The sequence below is a fragment of the Moschus berezovskii genome, chromosome 1 (genome assembly GCF_049115385.1).
Source record: "Moschus berezovskii isolate FMDL1 chromosome 1, NW_MosBer_1.0, whole genome shotgun sequence".
NCBI lineage: Eukaryota > Metazoa > Chordata > Mammalia > Artiodactyla > Moschidae > Moschus > Moschus berezovskii.
The window spans coordinates 3,606,007-3,624,817 of NC_142460.1; the positions used below are offsets into that span (position 1 = coordinate 3,606,007).

The 18,811-nt window shown below is 51.2% G+C and overlaps 1 protein-coding gene across 2 annotated transcripts in view; it reads left to right on the forward strand.

Annotated features, from left to right (window-relative positions):
- PCBP3 (poly(rC) binding protein 3) overlaps positions 1–18,811 on the forward strand; it is a 232,573-nt gene that overhangs the window by 166,193 nt on the left and 47,569 nt on the right. The window contains exons 3-6 of one of the 2 annotated variants that reach the window (XM_088834881.1): positions 10,451–10,581; positions 13,787–13,866; positions 14,141–14,271; positions 14,383–14,476. Coding sequence is in view for 1 of the 2 variants with exons in the window: in XM_088834878.1 (XP_088691004.1) it covers positions 10,572–10,581 (10 nt within the window). In the remaining variant the exon portion in view is untranslated. The remainder of the gene's footprint in view (positions 1–10,450; positions 10,582–13,786; positions 13,867–14,140; positions 14,272–14,382; positions 14,477–18,811) is intronic. The other variant, XM_088834878.1, reaches the window with a different exon arrangement.

The window sequence follows — 18,811 nt, forward strand, 5'->3', positions numbered from 1 at the left end:
CCATATGTGTGATGATAACTGTAGTTATTTATAGGTGCTGGGTATCAAGTTGACATCATTTCCCTTTATTCTTAACTTGCTTTTATTTTTATCATGAATTAAGTCTTGAATTTTGTCAAATGCATTTTAATCCATGAGTTTATATAGTCATATGGTTTTTATGCTTTGGCTTGTTGATATGATAGATTATACTGACTGATTATTTTAATATGGAGCCAGCATTGCACATGTGGATAAATCCTACTTGGCCATGGTGTGTAACTGTTTTACACTTTGCTGGATTCACTTGTTAACTTGAAAGAACATTTCATCTATCTGTGTTGCTGTTCATGAGAGAGGTTGGTCTACAGTTTTCTTTTCCTGAGCTGTCTTATCTGCAGTTTTGGAATCAAGGTGACAGCAGCCTCACAAAATGCACTGGGAAGTATTCAGTTTTTGTATACAGGGGTGCCTAAAGCTCATGTTCATTCTTTCTTAAATGTTTGGTAAAATCCCCCAGTGAAGCCATCTGGGCCTGGAGATCTCTTTTTTCTGGAGTGTTTATTACAGGTTTCCGTCATATCTTTAATGGCTGTGGATATACTGAGGTTATTTCATTTTGACTGGTGTTTGGTAATTTGGTTGTTCTTCAGGTTCCCCGCTTCTTTGCTGAGGCTTTTAGAGACTTACTTTAGCCTGTGCACACGTGCTCACTGCAGCAGTTTTGTGATGGATGCTCTGAAATCCTTGTTGGAAATTTCTAATCTCTCTGTCGTCTCAGTGTTAGCATTTATTGATTTTCTTTTCTCTTTCATCTTGAGATGCTCCTAATTTTCATTCTGGCAGGCGACTTTTGTTTGCATCTTGGAAATTTTGATTCTTATGATGTTATGTTTGACCTTATAAAGATCTGTCTTAGCAGGTCTCTGCTGACATGGGTGGGGGACCTTGTTCACAGGGAGCTGGGGAGGGGCCCAGGTGCCTCCTTGGTCTCACTGATGCCAGGGGCAAGGAGGAGCACCTCTTGCTGCAGAGTGGGAGCTCCTCTGACAGCACACAAATGTGTGTGTGTGCACGTGCATGCGTGGGTGTGTGTGTGTGCACGGGCATATGTGTGTGCACAGGTACATATGTGTGTGTGTGCACAGGCCTGTGTGTGGACAGGTGCATGCACGTGTGTGCATGTGTGTGCACAGGTGTATGCATGGTGTGTGTGCACGTGCATGTGTGTGCAGGTGTATGGGTGGGCTGTATGCACAGCTGTATGTGAAGGTGTGTGCATGTGTGTGTGCATGTGAGTGTACAGCTCTATGCATGGTATATGTGTGTATGTGCACAGCTGTATGCACAGTGTGCATGTGCATGTGTGTGCACAGGTGTATGGGTGGGCTGTATGCACAGCTGTATGTGCAGGTGTGTGCAGGTGTGTGTGCATGTGTGCATGTGAGTGTACAGCTCTATGCATGGTGTATGTGTATATGTGCACAGCTGTATGCACAGTGTGTTCACGTGCATGTGTGTGCACGTGCATGTGTGTGCACAGGTGTATGTGTGGTGTATGTGTTCATGGGTATGTGTGTGTATGCATGCATGTGTGTGCACATGCATTTGCACAGGTATATGTGCATGTGTGTGCAAATGTGTGTGTGCACAGGTGTGTGCACACGGGTGTGTGTGTGCATGCAGGCACACGTCTCCTGCCGGCCTTCCCTGGAGGGCAGTGTTCTCAAGAAGCTTCTGAATTCCTCAAGCTTCAGGAACCTGCTGGCTGGTGTTCAGTCCCCAGTCCTATGCTGAGGGGCCAAAGGGAGGACCATGGGGGAGAGAGGTGGCTTTTCTTGAGACTTTTTTGTGTGTTCTTTGGCATTTTTCAGTTGCACTTTTTTCCAGTGACCAGACTGGAATACATTGGGAGAGAACGAAGGGAGACGCAGAGGTGAGCTCACGGCTGTGTCGGCCTTCTCATCTTGGGACCAGTGCAGGTGCCTTCCCCCTACATCCCCATCGTTCTGAGCATTGCTTCGTGTTTAATGCAGGGTTTTAGTTGTGCTTAGTGGGAACGCAGGGAGAACTGCATCTGCTTCTTCTTGTCTAGAGCCAGAAGCCCTGTGTTCTTTAACTACTCACATCATCTGTGTCTCCTTGATTATTTTCTTGATGAGTGTCATCAGAGGCTTGTGTATTTTGGGGACTTTTTTGAAGAACCAAATTTTATATTTGTTCATTTTCCCAACTGGTTCTTATTTCATAATTTCTGATCTATTCTTTATTATAATTCAGTTCAGTTCAGTCGCTCAGTCATGTCTGACTCTTTGCGACCCCATGGACTGCAGTACACCAGGCTTCCCTGTCCATCACCAACTCCTGGAGTTCACTCAAACTCATGTCCATTGAGTCAGTGATGCCATTCAACCATCTCATCCTCTGTCATCCCCTTCTCCCCGCGTCGTCAATCTTTCCCAGCATCAGGGTCTTTTCAAGTGGTCAGCTCTTCGTATCAAGTGGCCAAAGTATTGGAGTTTCAACTTCAACATAAGTCCTTCCAATGAACATTCAGGACTGATTTCATTTAGGATGGACTGGTTGGATCTCCTTACAATCCAAGGGATTCTCAAGAGTCTTCTCCAACACCACAGTTCAAAGGCATCAATTTTTCGGTGCTCAGCTTTCTTTATACTCCAATTCTCACATCCATACATGACTGCTGAAAAAAACCGTAGCCTTGATTAGATGGACCTTTGTTGGTAAAGCAATGTCTCTTCTTTTTAATATGCTATCTAGGTTGGTAATAACTTTCCTTCCAAGGAGTAAGTGTCTTTTAATTTCATGGCTGCACTCATCATCTGCTGTGATTTTGGAGCCCCCAAAAATAAAGTCTGCCACTGTTTCTCCATCTATTTGCCATGAAGTGATGGGACCGGATGCCATGATCTTTGTTTTCTGAATGTTGAGCTTCAAGCCAACATTTTCACTTTCCTTTTTCACTTTCATGAAGAGGTTCTTTAGATCTTCTTCACTTTCTGCCATAAGGGTGGTGTCATCTGCATATCTGAGGTTATTGATATTTATCCCAGCAATCTTGATTCCAGCTTGTGCTTCATCCAGCCCAGTGTTTCTCATGATGTACTCTGCATATGAGTTAAATAAGCGCAGTGACAATATACAGCCTTGACGTACTCCTTTTCCTATTTGGAACCAGTCTGTTGTTCCATGTCCAGTTCTAACTGTTGCTTCCTGACCTGCATACAGGTTTCTCAAGAGGCAGGTCAGGTGGTCTGGTATTCCCGTCTTTTTCAGAAGTTTCCATAGTTTATTGTGATTCACACAGTCAAAGGTTTTGGCACAGGGAATAAAGCAGAAATAGACACTTTTCTGGAACTCTCTTGCTTTTTCTATGATCCAGCAGATGTTGGCAATTTGATCTCTGGTTCCTCTGCCTTTTCTAAAACCACCTTGAACATCTGGAAGTTCACGGTTCACGTATTGCTAAAGCCTGGCTTGGAGAATTTTGAGCATTACTTTACTAGCGTGTGAGATGAGTGCAATTGTGCAGTAGTTTGAGCATTCTTTCTCATTGCCTTTCTTTGGGATTGGAATGAAGACTGACCTTTTCCAGTCCTGTGGCCACTGCTGAGTTTTCCAAATTTGCTGGCATATTGAGTGCAGCACTTTCACAGCATCATCTTTCAGGATTTGAAATAGCTCAACTGAAATCCCATCACCTCCACTAGCTTTGTTCGTAGTGATGTTTCCTAAGGCCCACATGGCTTCACATTCCAGGATGTCTGGCTCTAGGTGAGTGTGAGTGATCACACCATCGTGATTATCTTGGTTGTGAAGATCTTTTTTGTACAGTTCTTCTGTGTATTCTTGCCACCTCTTCTTAATATCATCTGTTTCTGTTCAGTTCAGTTCAGTTCAGTCACTCAGTCGTGTCCGACTCTCCGCGACCCCATGAATCACAGCACGCCAGGCCTCCCTGTCCATCACCAACTCCCGGAGTACACTCAAACTCATGTCCACAGAGTCGGTGATGCCATCCAGCCATCTCATTCTCTGTCGTCCCCTTCTCCTCCCGCCCCCAACCTTTCCCAGCATCAGAGTCTTTTCCAGTGAGTCAACTCGTCGCATGAAGTGGCCAAAGTATTGCAGTTTCAGCTTTAGCATCAGTCCCTCCAATGAACATCCAGGATTGATCTCCTTTAGAATGGACTGGTTCTGTTAGGTCCATACAATTTCTGTCTTTTATCGAGCCCATCTTTGCATGAAATGTTCCCGGTATCACTAATTTTCTTGAAGAGATCTCTAGTCTTTCCTATTCTGTTGTTTTCCTCTAATTCTTTGCATTGATCGCTGAGGAAGGCTTTCTTATCTCTCCTAGCTATTCTTTGGAACTCTGCATTCAGATGCTTATATCTTTCCTTTTCTCCTTTGCTTTTCCCTTCTCTTCTTTTAACAGCTATTTGTAAGGCCTCCTCAGACAGCCATTTTGCTTTTTTGCATTTCTTTTTCTTGGGGATGGTCTTGGTCCCTGTCTCCTGTACAATGTCATGAACCTCTGTCCATAGTTCATCAGGCACTCTGTCTATCAGATCTAGTCCCTTGAATCTATTTCTCGCTTCCACTGTATAATTGTAAGGGATTTGATTTAGGTCATACCTGAATGGTCTGGTGGTTTTTCCTACTTCCTTCAATTTCAGTCTGAATTTGGCAATATGGAGTTCATGATCTGAGCCACAGTCAGCTCCCAGTCTTGTTTTTGCTGACTGTGTAGAGCTTCTCCATCTTTGACTGCAAAGAATATAATCAATCTGATTTCGGTGTTGACTGTCTGGTGATGTCCATGTGTAGAGTCTCTCTTGTGCTGTTGGAAGAGGGTGTTTGCTATGACCAGTGTGTTCTCTTGGCAAAACTCTATTGGCCTTTGCCCTGCTTCATTCCATGCTCCAAGGCCAAATTTGCCTGTTACTCCAGGTGTTTCTTGACTTCCTACTTTTGCATTCCAGTCCCCTATAATGAAAAGGACATCCTTTTTCGGTGTTAATTCTAGAAGATCTTGTAGGTCTTGGTAGAACCGTTCAACTTCAGTTTCCTCAGCATTACTGGCAGGGACATAGACTTGGATTACCGTGATATTGAATGGTTTGCCTCGGAAACGAACAGAGATCATTGTGTCGCTTTTGAAACTGCATCCAAGTATTGCATCTTGAACTCTTCTGTTGACTATGATGGCTACTCCATTTCTTCTAAGAGATTGTTGCCCACAGTAGTAGATATAACGGTCATCTGAGTTAAATTCACCCATTCCAGTTCATTTTAGTTCACTGATTCCTAGAATGTCAACATCTTGCCATCTCCTGTTTGTTCACTTCCAATTTGCCTTGATTCATGGACCTAACATTCCAGGTTCCTATGCAACAGCATATTTATTATAATTAAGTTCTTTTTATTTTCCTTGAATACTTTCTCTTGTTTTTTCTAACTTCTAAAGTTGAATTTTCTATTTACTAGTTTTCTGACCTTCTTTATCCCTAGTGTAGGCTATTAAAAGCTGTAAGCTTTCCTCTGAGTTCTGTTGTAGGTGAATGGTATGAATTTTGGTATACAGTGCTTTTACTATCATTGGGGTTTTATGACCTTCTGATTTCATCAAGTCCCATCCACTTCTTATTTAGAAGCATTTAAAAAGTGTTACATCCAGGAGCCTTACAGAGTTATCTGTTTGCTAATGGTTTCTAATTTAATTGCCCCCTGGGTGGAAAGCGTGGTCTGTCAATCCCTGTCTTCAGAATTGGTGGAAACTTGCCTTGTGAGTTAGAACGCCATCAGCTTTGGTTTAGTCCTCTGAGAGCTTTAGGAGAATGCACAACCTCTAAAGGTCAGGTGCAGCTTCACGCACACATGCTCCTCCACTTCTTGTTCCGTGTTCACTGTCCTTGTGTGAAACGTGACAGGGTGCCACGGCGCCCCTGCCAGATGGACAGTGTGCTGCTCTGGCCCCAGGGTCATTGCTCGGGTTAACCTCCCTTAGGGTCTGGGGGCTTCTAGGCGCCTCGTCAGCATCATGTCACGGCTGGATCAGCGTGTGATTCTCTCCTGTTTTCTCACCTGCCCTGTCACCTTCAGCAGCCAGATGACTGGTGTTAAGACAGCATGGTTTCTCAAAATCCCTTTCAGCCCTGTTTTCCACATGTTCCACATGCTCCCTCCTTCAAGGGCACCTGCCTGCCTGCCCTCATCCAGACACCCTCCTCCCCTGTCCTGTCCTCTTCCGTCCCCTCCTCTCCTCTCCCCCCTCCTCTCCTCTCCCCCCTCCTCCCCTGTCCCTCCTCCCCTGTTCCCCTCCCTCCCCTGTCCCCTCCTCCCCTGTTCCCCCTCCTCTGCTGTCCCTTCCTCTCCTGTCCCCTCCTCCCCCGGCCCCTCCCCCCCCGGCCCCTCCTCCCCTGCCCCATTCTTCTCTTGTCCCCTCTCCTCTCTTGTGCCTTCTCCTCTCCTGGCCCACTACCCTCCTGTCACCCAGCCTTCCTGGGAGGATGCCCAGCAGGGCAGAGGACAGCACTGCCCTTGGGCGTCCGACTTCTCAGTTATCCGTAGAAGCCAGGCCCCACATGAAGGCGTAGGTGCCAGCGGAATCCGCTCATGCCCCCCAGGCACGCGCACGTGTCTGCCTCTGTGCGTGTGTGTGTCATTTACGGCTCAGCAGGCCGCTTTGTCTGGACTGTGCTTGTGAGGGCACAAGCTGTCCTCGGGCTCTGATCCTTTGAAACTGATTTGTTGTGGCGGTCTGTTCAGCAAGATGCTGAAAACCGTCGCTCCTGTTGTCTCTGAGTGGGTTGTGCAGTGAGGGGTGGCCGCAGAGGTGAGGAGGGGGTCACAGACCCCACGTTATCTCCTCTGTCGCCCCCTTCCCAACACCAGTTAAGTTAGAACCACAGAGGCTTTGCTCCGAGACTGTCCCCGGCGATCACACCTCACTCTGCAGGGAGCTCGGTGCCCCCACCCTCTGGAGTGTGCTGCTGATTTGAAAGAAGTGGGTCACCACGCACGTGGGTCTGTCACGTCACTTTCCGGACTGCTGGTTTCCTGGTGCCCTTACCAGATGTGGTGCCTTGTTGGGGCTACGTGTCTAGTAAACGAGTTCTCAGAGGATGTCAATTTCAAATGGAATGTCCTTCAGCTCATTGACTTCTGGCTTTCTTACATTTTCATCAGAAACCACTGTCACAGTCTTTCTACTCTGTGTGGCTCGCAGCGAGGGGGACCCTGTCTGCTGGGGCACCGGCAGCCCTGGGAGAGGCCCAGGACCTCGTGTTCCTCCCGTTCTCTCTCCGTGACACTCCCAGGTCCCTATCGGCATTTTTGCCCTGCAGAGCCACCCACTCCCGAGAGGAAACCTCGGGTTGTCCCGGGAGTGCTGGATGGTGGCCACGGTGCTGCGGCACTCGTGGCCCCGAGGCTTCCTCCCAGACCATCCTCATCGTCTCGGGTGTTTTCACCCGCCTCCACCCCCGGCCCATGGAGCCGCTCTGCGCGGCCCTGCTCTTCCTGGGATGCGGGGCGAACAGCCGCTCCCCCATTCAGCCCTGTTGGAAGCTGCGGTTTCCCTGTCTTTGCTTTGCTCCCCGTTTACCGCGAGTTCCCAGGGGCGCGCTGACAGCTCTTGGTCGGCTCTCCTGTCTCCTCCTGACTTCTCGGTGCTTATGTGTCTGAGCCGTTTGTGGGCGTCACTCCAGTGCAGTTCCTTTAAGGGCGGAGCAGACACAGGGTGACTGTGATGTTTAATACAAGGTCTCTTCCGTTCCCTTTGTGACCCCATGGACCGGAGCTCCCCGAGCTCCTCTTTCCAAGGGATTCTCCAGGCAAGAATACTGGAGTGGGTTGCCATTCTCTTCTCCAGGGGCTCTTCCCCACCCAGGGATTGAACCCGGGGCCTCTTGCATTGCTGTCATTTATTAATTACCTTTGTTTTTTTAATTGTGTATAATTCACATGCCATAAAATTCATACTTTACAGTGTACATTTTAGTTCTTTTTAGCGTCTCACAAAGGTGTGCAGACATCACCACTGTCTAATCCAGAACATTCTCATTGCCCCAAAAGGAGCCCCACGCTCATCGCACGGCCCTCTCTCCTCAGTCCCAGGACTGTGGGTCACTTGTGTCCTGGTTCTGGACGTTTACTGTAAACAGGATCACACACATGGCTTTCTGCATCTGGCTTCTTGCCCCTCGTGTTGTGTCTTCAGGCTTCATCCCCACTGTAGCGCATGTCAGTTCGTCACCCCTTTTTGCAACTGAGTAATGTCCGGCTGTAAGGATGTGCCACCATTTGTTGATCCATTATCATCAGCTGATGCACGTTGGATTCTTTCCACTTTTTTGACTGTCTTGAACTGCGCTGCTGTGAACGCCCAGGTGCAAGGTTTTGTGCGGATATACGTCTTCACTCCCTTGGGTACAAGCCTCAGAGTGGGGTTGCTAAGCTGATGGTAACTCTAGGTTTTACTTTATGAGGAGCTGCCAGACTGATTTCCCAAGTGGTCACACCAGTTTATATTTCTACCAGCAATAGATGAAGATTCCAGTTTCTTCCATGTCCTTGCTGACATTTGTTATTTTCTGTTTTTCTTCTTATCATTTTCATTATTATTACTGTTATTGCTATTACAGCCCCCCTAAGTAGCTCATGGGCCTTTCCTAGTGGCTCATAAAGAGTCTGCCTGCAGTGCAGGAGACCCAGGTTCGATCTCTGGGTTGGGATGATCCCCTGGAGAAGAAAATGGCAATCTACTCTAGTATCGTTGCCTGGAAAATTCCATGGACGGAGGAACCTAGCAGGCGACAGTCCACGGGGTCGTAAAGAGTCGGGCACGACTGAGCAACTTCTCTTCAAGTAGCTCACTGTGGTTTTGACTTGCATTTCTCTAATACCCCGTGATGTTGAGTTATTTTTCCTGTGCTTACTGGCCATTTCTTTATCTTCCTTAGAGAAACATGTACTCAAATCCTTTGTATATTTTTAGGTTTTTTAACATTGAGCTGTGGAAGCTCCACATACAGTCTGAGCATTAACCCTGCTCAGGGGTCTGGTTTGCGGATATTCTCCCCTGTTGTGGAGGTTGTGTTTTCACTTTCCTGTTAGTGCCCTTCAATGCACAGAAGTTCTTAAGGTTGATGAAGTCCAGTTCGTGTACTTGTTTGTTGCTGTCTGTGCTTTTTGGTGTCATATCCACAAAATCATTCCAAATCTAGTATCGTGAAGATTTTTCTTCCAGTATTTTCAAGATGTTTATAGTTTCAGCTCCTAAGCCTAGGCCTCTGACCCATTTTCAGTTAATTTCTGCGTGTGGTGTGAGGTAAGGCTCCAAGTTCACTCTTTGGCATGGGTGATATCAGTTTTCCCAGCACCATGTGAAAAGACTGTTCCTTTCTCAGGGATTGTTTTGGCTCCCTTGCTGAGAATTCTTCCATTGCTTCCTCATGAGTTCCCACTCGTGAGCTTCAGGCCTCTCTGATCCTCCAGTCAGTAACACGTGGATTCTTTTACTGCACCGGCGGGGACACCGTCTGCCTCTGTGAAAGAGGGAGGTTTTATTCAATGTCGTCTTTCATGGCGTTTCCTTACATGTCATGTTTTCTCATTTATTTTGTTTCAAACCTTGGCCTATTATGCAGATAAGAATATTTGAGCTTGAAACAGACTCAGTGATGTTGTTTATTACCTAAAATGGTTACCTGATTGACACAGAGAAAGGCAGAGATGTTTAACATGGGCTTCTCATTGTTTCTGGTGCTCGGACCTCACAATTCCAAAGAGTGGACGCTGTTGGAAAGAAGCCTTCTAAGATGCAGAGGTCTGACAAGAGGGCGCAAAGATCCAAACATACTCCTGGACTTGACACACAGCAAAGAGGGTGACGTCATGAAAATGAGTTCTTGTGCCTGCGGATGAAATTTCCTGTTGGGCAACAAATGTGGATTCAAAAAGTGAGACGTCAAGAAACTTAGATGAAGGAGAAAGTGGTGCACTCTGGGAAAGACTAGATGGACAGATTGCCTGCTGAGAGGGAAGGGTTTCAATGAAATAATTATACCAGCTGTAAAAAGTGGGAAACCAGAAATGTACTTAAGTTAATATATACTTTCATAATTTTAGAAAAAAAATCAGCATGTATATATATATGCTAAATAAGTAGAAGGTTGGCTGTTTCACTTATATTCTCAGAAGTGTGCACAGTGTGGCCAAGTTCTGCTTCCATCCTGCTCGTCTATGAGACGGAAGCCCCCGGGTCTGTGGAGCTGCCGCCTTCAGGGCGGAGGACTGGTCCCAGGATGAGCCCTCACAGGCACTTCATCACATCCCACGCATCTCACAGCCAAGTCTTAAGAAACGCTGCTGTTCTGTGGAGGCTCAGTCCGAGGTGCGAGGCTCTCACTAGTCAGCTCACGCGCCCCATGTTCTTGTGTTCCAGGTCGCGGGACCCCCCGACCCATCAGCCCTCCTGCAAGTCTCCAGAGCCAGCTCTGATGCTGTAGGTCCCGAGGGTAAGCCCGCGCTGTCTATGGATCTGCTCTGACGCGTCGAGCCTGCTTATGGGGGAAGGTGAGTGGCCAGGAAGCAGCGCGTGTCTGTGTGTCCAGTTTCCAGGAGTGCACAGAGTCAGACTCACCCCTGGAACCAGGGAGTGTGCGTGCGTGGCGCCAGGCTGGTGTCTCTCTCTTTAGTCCCTGATGCGGCATCAGCCGGGGGCCGTGCCACGGAGAGAGCACACGCCATGAGCAGGAAACTTGAGCAGAGAAGTGAGGTGCTGCACGCAACCAGGCAGGGCCAGCACTCCCACCGACTCTTGAAGGGTCGCATCTAGTTGACGCAGAGCTTGAAGAAGCCGGTCTCGGCTGAGGCAGACAGGGTTCTCCCCAGCTTCTTCCCTGGAATTCCTGAGGCACATGGGACACCTTCCCCTATGTGTGCCCCGTTGCCAGGCTTCAGTGGCTTCACCCACCAAGTGGGGAGTCTGAAGAGCCAACTCTGTTATTGGTGCTGAGGGACACCAGCCGCATGCAGGGCCCTGTGCTCACGCTGCAGGCGGCCTGGCCTTGCTGACTGTCCTGCCTCGTGGGGTTGGGGGTACAAGAGCCCGTGTGCTTGTGTGCCAGAGCCTGTGTGTTCCGTGTGCCACCTTGCCGTCCACCCTGCACCCTGAGGCCTGAGTTCTCCCAGGGCCTCACAGGTCCTGAGCCTGTAGCACTGACTGTCTCTGACCTCAGTGTGTCACCTGTAGAGAAAGCCTTCGAGGTTTCTTGCTCAGCTCTCAGGCGTGGTCCTCTCCAGGCCAGTTCTGGTTTATTCACCCATGTATTTAAGTTTGCAAGGGCATTGCTGAAGCCTGAAGAGTACATTCCAGGCTGGGTACCTGGTTTACCCAGGGTCACAAGGCGGCCACTGAGGACCTGTTTTCAGCTGTGATTTGTTAACCCAAACTCATGACATAACACGTCACATAGGTTCCGAGTCAGCCTGCCTCCAGTCAGAAAAACACCTGTGTCTTTAAAATGTCACAAAACTTGGGCCCGACTTTCTGAAATTTTCCTTCATTGTTGTCCACTCAAGCTTCTCTCCTGCTGCCAGATCTTGTCTGCCTGGCTTTGTTTTGCTTTTTAACTTGCAGCTCAGTCTGTGGGGTCGCTAAGGGTCAGACACAACTGAGCGACTTTACTTTCACTTTTCACTTTCACACATTGGAGAAGGAAATGGCAACCCACTCCAGTGTTCTTGCCTGGAGAATCCCAGGGATGGGGGAGACTGGTGGGCTTCCGTCTATGGGGTTACACAGAGTCGGACACGACTGAAGTGACTTAGCAGCAGCAGCAGCGGCAGCATGTTTAATCCTGTGGTGCCTGCACAGAGTTGTTTTGACCTTTGCATTGTACCAAGGAAGGTGTAAACATTTCAGCCTACAGGTACCTGTTTGCAGGAGAGTCAGGGACCAATTACCGGTAGGGAGGCAGCTCTGGGTCTGGATAGGAGCTGGATGGATGGCTCCTTCCACACGGCTGGCACATCCTGGACTGTGGTCAGGAGCGAGGCTGGTTATGTAAACTGACCATCTGACTAGGGTTCTTGGGGACCACGTGGAGGACAGACCAGGAGCACCCCCAGGCCAGGCTGCAGCTTGGCAACTGCAGGAGTCAAGGGGCCCCCACTGGCCTCTCTGCCTCCCCCAGTGTTTGCCAGCTGCCGCATGGGCAAGGCAGGCACAGCTGGCAGGGCCATCCTGTCCTGACCATGTCTGCCCAGCTGCATCCAGCACCACGCCCTGGGTGCCACCATCCCCAGCTCCCCCGACATCCTGGCTGCGCCTCTGGCCTCCTTTGTGTCCCTGAGCCCTCACCTCCTCTTCAACCGTGACTCTGGTTCTTCGTGCCCTCTGCTCGCTGTTCACTTCCATGTCACATCTTCAAAGACTCAGCACCGGCCACCCCCTGCCCCCCTGCACAAAGGCAGGCAGGCTGCTTGGCAGCTCCTCCACTTGCTGTGACCCCCCCACCCTGCACAGCCTCACTGTGGCCACTCGCTCACCTTGCGCTCCCTCCAGACCCAAAGGCCAGTGCCCAGTTCTTTCAGCGCCTTCCCAGTGACCCAGAGGGGGCCCTTGGCGGCCTATGCCCTCCAACCGTGAGCGAACCCAGAGTGACAGGACTGCTCTGTCCATCCCTCATGGAGCGGCTGCGGGCACTGGATGAGCCAACAACGAATGGCACAGCACAGGGCTCCTAGTCTCCTCCACCCCTGCCCAGCCTCTGGCACTGGCATCCCCAGGTCTCAGAGCTCAGTGGCACCGCTGACAGGCTCCCCAGGGTGGGCCGGAGCACAGGGAAGGGCCCTTCATCTCGGGAGGGCTGCTGGTAGGCCTGTTTGTCACCCACACCAGAGCCTCAAGCACGTGTCCTTTGACCTTCCTTCTATAAAGAAATGTTCCAAGTTGATAAAAGATGACAGAGACAGGTCTGCCCAAAGATTACTATGAAAGCATTGTTTAAGATAATGATTCAGGGATGCAGAGCGTATGGTCCTTGCAACTGACTATATCCTTATGCATGAAAATGCATAAAATTAAATGCATACAATCTTATGCTTGCAGTTTGATACCATGGGAAATTTGACCACTACTGTGAAGATTTACATACAGCAACATAGAAAAATATTTCATGTATAATGTTAAGTTGGGGAAAAGCAATCATGGGTGGCTTGGTCCTATTTTTGTTAAAAATATAATACACCTGGGGCGAATTCATGTCAATGTATGGCAAAACCAACCAATATAATATTGTAAAATAAAAAAAAAATGTTCAGTGGTAAAAAAATATATATATAATGATATATGCCTGCTGGAAAGATGTCTGAGTGGGTCGACTTCAGAACACCCCACTCTCACTGGTGGTCTTTCTGGGGATGATGTTACTAGTGGTTTGCATTACACACATTTAGCATTTTTTCCTGTAACGAACAGTCAGGCTGATTGCAAACTGGCATGCTGCCACCTGTGGGTGCACCTCTGCTGGCATTGCACAGTGCCCCAGCACCCTGCGGGCTCTCTCAGGAGGTGGCCCCATGACCTGCGGGCTCTCCCCGTGGGGCCTGACAGCACCCAGCAGAGCGAGGCCCATCCTCCCAGCCAGTGAGTCCGGTGAAGTTTCCCCGCAGCCAGTTGGTTAGGGGCTTGGTCTTTTCATTTATCTGCACCTGATTTGGGGTGAGATGTCGAGAGACAGAGGTAATAACAGTCACTTCTCATGCGTGGTGGCAGGTGCCCGCTCTGATGGGGGACCAGCTGCATCCTCCACGTAGTCTCAAGGTCTGGGTCAGTCCATTCATCTCACCGCCCAGGTAAGAGGCCCACCATCAGACTCACTCCTCTCCGGCAGCATGGGGCTCAGTTGAGGCTCAGCTCCTGTGCAACTGACTCCTGGGGCAGCATCTGGAAGCTCCTGACCACAGAGGAGGAAACGGGGAAGAGGAGAGGATTCGCGGGTCGTACCTTCCGGACGGTCCTGGAGGGGCCCAGCCTGAGCACAGCCACAGCTGAGAGGAGGCTGCTTGGGTCTGCAGCACTGCATTTCAATTGACAGGGGCCTGAGGCCTCTGCCCCCCTCCTTTCCAGGGTGAGCAGCCACGCAATGTCCTGCAGGCACAGCAGTCTGTGTGGTGGCCCCTGTTGGGGGACGGAGTCATTGGAATGACAGCCCATCCGCCAGGCGTACCCTCCTGCAGAACGAGGGGAGCGGGCAAAAAGTAGGTCACATGTGCCTGATCCCATGTCACGAGGTCTCCAACCTGAGACCAATGGGAGCCGTAGCCTCCTCTGGTTTAGAACAAAACCCCACTCTGATGTTTCTCCTTTAGCCTTTTTATCTTCTCTAAACGGGGAGAGTGACCATCTGTCCCAGAGCCACGTCCATCCAGCCCTGCCGACCACACAGGGTGACCTTGTTCTGAGGTAAGGGGCTGTGGGCTTGGCCAAGGCCACGCGGAGCCCAGACAGCGGCATCCAGGGCCATCCAGTGGGCCATGCAGGGTGCTGACGGAGCGGGAGCTCGGGGTCCTCGCCGAGAGTCTGGGATGTCCCCCTGGTCTGACAGCAGGGCCCCTCTCTGAGCATCAGGGTCACTGTTAACATGCCACCTTAGTGAGCTGTGATGTAGGGAGTTCGTAGGTCATTTTTCAGCTGTCTATGTTCCTGGGGCACATATGGGAATATGACCCCCGCCCCGAGAGGCTGGTCATTGTCCCCGGGGCCCAGGGATCCACACCCTCCGTGGACCAGCATCTTTGCTGGGAGGCGTCCACCCAGCCGGTAGTGACCAGGTGAGCTGCTGGCACACACGTGAGTGCAGAGCACGCATCAGAATGAAGTCCGTGCGTGTGTGTGTGGCATGTGGAGCACACGCACTTCTGGAGCCTGATGCTTAAATGAGAAATAACGACCCCCTGTTGTCCCTGGGAGGCAGTGAGTACAACTCCTTGTAACGAAGCGGGGGGCGGGCAGGTCCAGGACATTGCAAGTGTGTGTGAAACGTGCTTGAGTTCTGTGGCTTACAAGTAACAAAATGTCATTTTTTACCTGTCCTGTAAGTGAATCGACGTATTCCCCTAGCTGAGGATGTCTGCTGAAGGTGTTTTGCAGGTAGTGAGTGGAGCACAGAATGTTTGCCGTTGTCTGTGTAATGGGCTGACCACTGGCATGGTTAGACAGTTATACGTTCTTGTTTGGATTTGGGGGAAAGATGCTTCCAGAAATGCTTTCCCAGAAACCAGCTTGTATGGTATTTGATTTAAGTGTGTTCTACTGGAGAAAATGATTTTGCTTTTCAGAAATAAAATATTTAAAATTTTCATCTTAACTGGCTTTCCAGGAAACGAGTCTATAGTCAAGTCCACTGAAGTGAATGTGAACACTTTCAGTGCTAAATTCCTCCATGGTGAGATATAAAACAATAGCTGCACCCTTGGTAACAAAATAAGACTTTCTCTCCTTGTAGAAATGTGAGGCGGCCAGGGTGATACCCAGTCCCTTTCGGCTGCAGCCTTTCAATGAGTCTTGTGAACTCTTTCTAAAGGGCTCTTATCCATTTGCAATCTTGAAGAAAATAAATTTTTTACTGTCTCATTAAGACAGAGCAGGAAATTTCATCTTCCTTGTGTGTGTTAATGATTCTAACACTTCCTTTGTGCCTGGGAGAGTGCCCAGAATTTCAGTGCAGTTTCAACACTGTCTCCTTTTCCTGTCCCACTCGATCTGCCTCCCAGCAACTGGGAGAATGGGGCTGGGTCATCATGTGGGGAGCAAGTTCATTTGTGTTCATGTTAATGAGAGTGTGAGTTGCATCCCATAATTGGCTCTAGGAGAAATGAAACCTGGGGGTAAAACCTGCACAGGGGCTGGTGTTAGGGACATTGGCTGTCCCTTGTTTACCAGTGGAAGCGAAGATTGTTTCTGCAGAAATCACACAATCTCAGAGGGAGCTCCCCTAAGCCAAGGACCCATCTCTGTCCTGGCGCCCCTCATGTGCTCCAGCGCCTCACCCTCGTCCTTCACGCTGCCCTGTGCGGGTCTCTGACGGACACTCATTGCTTTCAGTCTGGCCTCATCAGGGACTGAAAGGGCCGCTTAAGGAGTCGGGTCACCTGCATGCACCCCGGGCTGCCCGTCAGCGTCCTGGTCTCGGGGAGGCCCCTGCTCGATTGGAGGGGGCGCAGAAATGCGCAGCCTTGAAGGCGTGTGCTAGCCTGGCAGCCTCGGAAAGCTCTGGGGCCCCGCACGCCCAGGGTGGAGCCTCTGAAGAGCCATCTTCACTCTGGCAAGGGGGGCTTCAGAGGTCGGGGTCTGAGGACGGGCAGGGGCAAAGCTGGTGTGCCAGGCGGTCCCACAGGAAGGACCAGCTCTTTCTTCAGAGCATGACCACACTATTGTAGTGGCTGGTGCCCGCCAGTGCTTTTCCAGGAGGTTCCTGGACCCTGGACACCCCCCGAGAACCCGGAAAGGCAGAGTCTCATCTCCCCCCACCTCACCACCTTAGTGAGGAACACCAGGCTGTGCCTGTGATCCACAGAGCCTTCCAGGGGATACCCTCAGTATGAGAGCTGAGGGTGCTGGGGGCAGACTTGGCATTGCTGGCAGCCACGGCCAGGTGGGTCACAGCTGAGCCAATGCGCTCGTGAGCCCAGCTGAGGACACTGCGGGTCAGATGCGGAGCCCAGCCACAGGAACCTCACTGCATGTGTCCAGTTCCCCAAGTGTGTCATGTTCCCCGAGTGTGTCCTGCTCCCTGCGTGTGTCCTGCTCCCTGCATGTGTCCTGTTCCCGCGTGTGTCCTGCTTCCGCGTGAGTCCTTCTCCCGTGTGCATCCTGCTCCCACGTGCGTCCTGCTCCCGTGTGTCCTGCTCCCGCGTGTGTCCTGCTTCAGAGTGTGTCATGTTCCCCGAGTGTGTCCTGCTCCCAAGTGTGTCATGTTCCCCGAGTGTGTCCTGCACCTGAGTGTGTCATGTTCCCCAAGTGTGTCCTGTGCCTGAGTGTGTCATGTTCCCCACATGTGTCCTGCTCCCCATGTGTGTCCTGCTCCCTGAGTGTGTCCTGTTCCCATATGCGTCCTGCTCCCGCGTGTGTCCTGCTCACTGAGTGTGTCCTCCCTGCGTGCATCCTGCTCCCCATGTGCGTCCTGCTCCCCATGTGTGTCCTGCTCCCTGAGTGTGTCCTATTCCCATGTGTGTCCTGCTCACCAAGTGTGTCCTCCCTGCGTGTGTCCTGCTCCCGCGTGCATCCTGCTCCCTGTGTGCGTTCTGCTCCCCATGTGTGTCCTCCCTGCGTGTGTCCTGTTCTGTGCTCCCTGTGTGTGTCCTGTTCCAATGTGTGTCCTGCTCCCTGCGTGTGTCCTGCTCCCTGAGTGTGTCCTGTTCCCATGTGTATCCTGCTCCCGCGTGTGTCCTGCTCCCCATGTGTGTCCTGTTCCCACGTGTGTCCTGCTAACTGAGTGTGTCCTCCCTGCGTGTGTCCTGCTCTGTGCTCCCTGTGTGTGTCCTGTTCCCATGTGTGTCCTGCTCCCTGCGTGTGTCTTGCTCCCGCGTGCGTCCTGCTCCCTGTGTGCATCCTGCTCCCCATGTGTGTCCTGTTCCCTGAGTGTGTCCTGTTCCCGTGTATATCCTGCTGCCGCTTGCGTCCTGCTCCCCATGTGTGTCCTGCTCCCTGCATGTGTCCTGTTCCCATGTGTGTCCTGCTCCTGCCTGTGTCCTGCTCCTGCGTGTGTCCTACTCCCTGTGTGTGTCCTACTCCTGTGTGCGTCCTATTCCCTGTGTGCATCCTGCTCCCTGTGTGCGTCCTGCTCCCGCGTGCGTCCTGTTCCCACATGTGTCCTGTTCCCATGTGTGTCCTGTTTCTGCATGTGTCCTGCTCCTGCATGTATCCTACTTCCGCGTGTGTCCTCCTCCCGTGTGTGTCCTGCTTCTGCGTGTGTCCTGCTCCCTGCGTGTCTCCTGCTCCCCGCGTGTGTCCTGCTCCCGAGTGTGACCTGGCAGCGGGGTCCCTCTCACCCTGGGGTGACATGGGATCTGCTTCCTCTGTGCCCTTCCTGCATAGACCCTGCTGCCACAGTACAGAACCAGACGAGACCCTGTGGAGGAAGGCGGCCGGCCCGCTGCCCAGGCCGAGCCCAAGACTGCAGAGGGGGACCCTGGGAGCCCGCTCAGGAGCCAGGGCCACGGGACCAGGGGCAGGGCCGAGGCTGGGCTCGCTCCCCTCTCCCCAAGGTGCACACTGGAGGTATTGTTCAGAATGATCCAGAAGGCAGGAGAAGAAAGGGAAAGAAGCCTGTGTAGATGCGCACCGCTGGGCAGAATGCGGATCTGTGACGGGAGCGGAGGGGCAGGCAGGGAAAGGTGGGAAAGGTGGTGTTTTGGTCAGCAGGAGCAGACGCACTGCTCAGTAACAGGCGTGGATCCACCAGGTATCCAGACCAAATGCTGCTGTCTCTGCACCGAGGCAATGGGCTGAAGGGTGCAGAGGAGATGTGTGACATCTTAGAAGGGTCTTGTCCATGGATGGCCTCTGTGGGCATGCGGCCCAGAAAGCGCTGAGGGGTTCAGCCAGCAAGCCTGGTGGCCAGGCTGTAGCTGCAGCTCAGAAACAGCCCAGGGCCCAGTTTCCACGAGCTTGCAGGTGTCAGGGACCAGGGTGGCGCACGCTGAGCAATGTTCCAGGAGCGGGTGGGTCAGGAGGGCAGCCTGGCAGGGCCGCGTCCCCGTGTGGACAAGCACAGTCCTCACACCAAGCAGGAGGCCA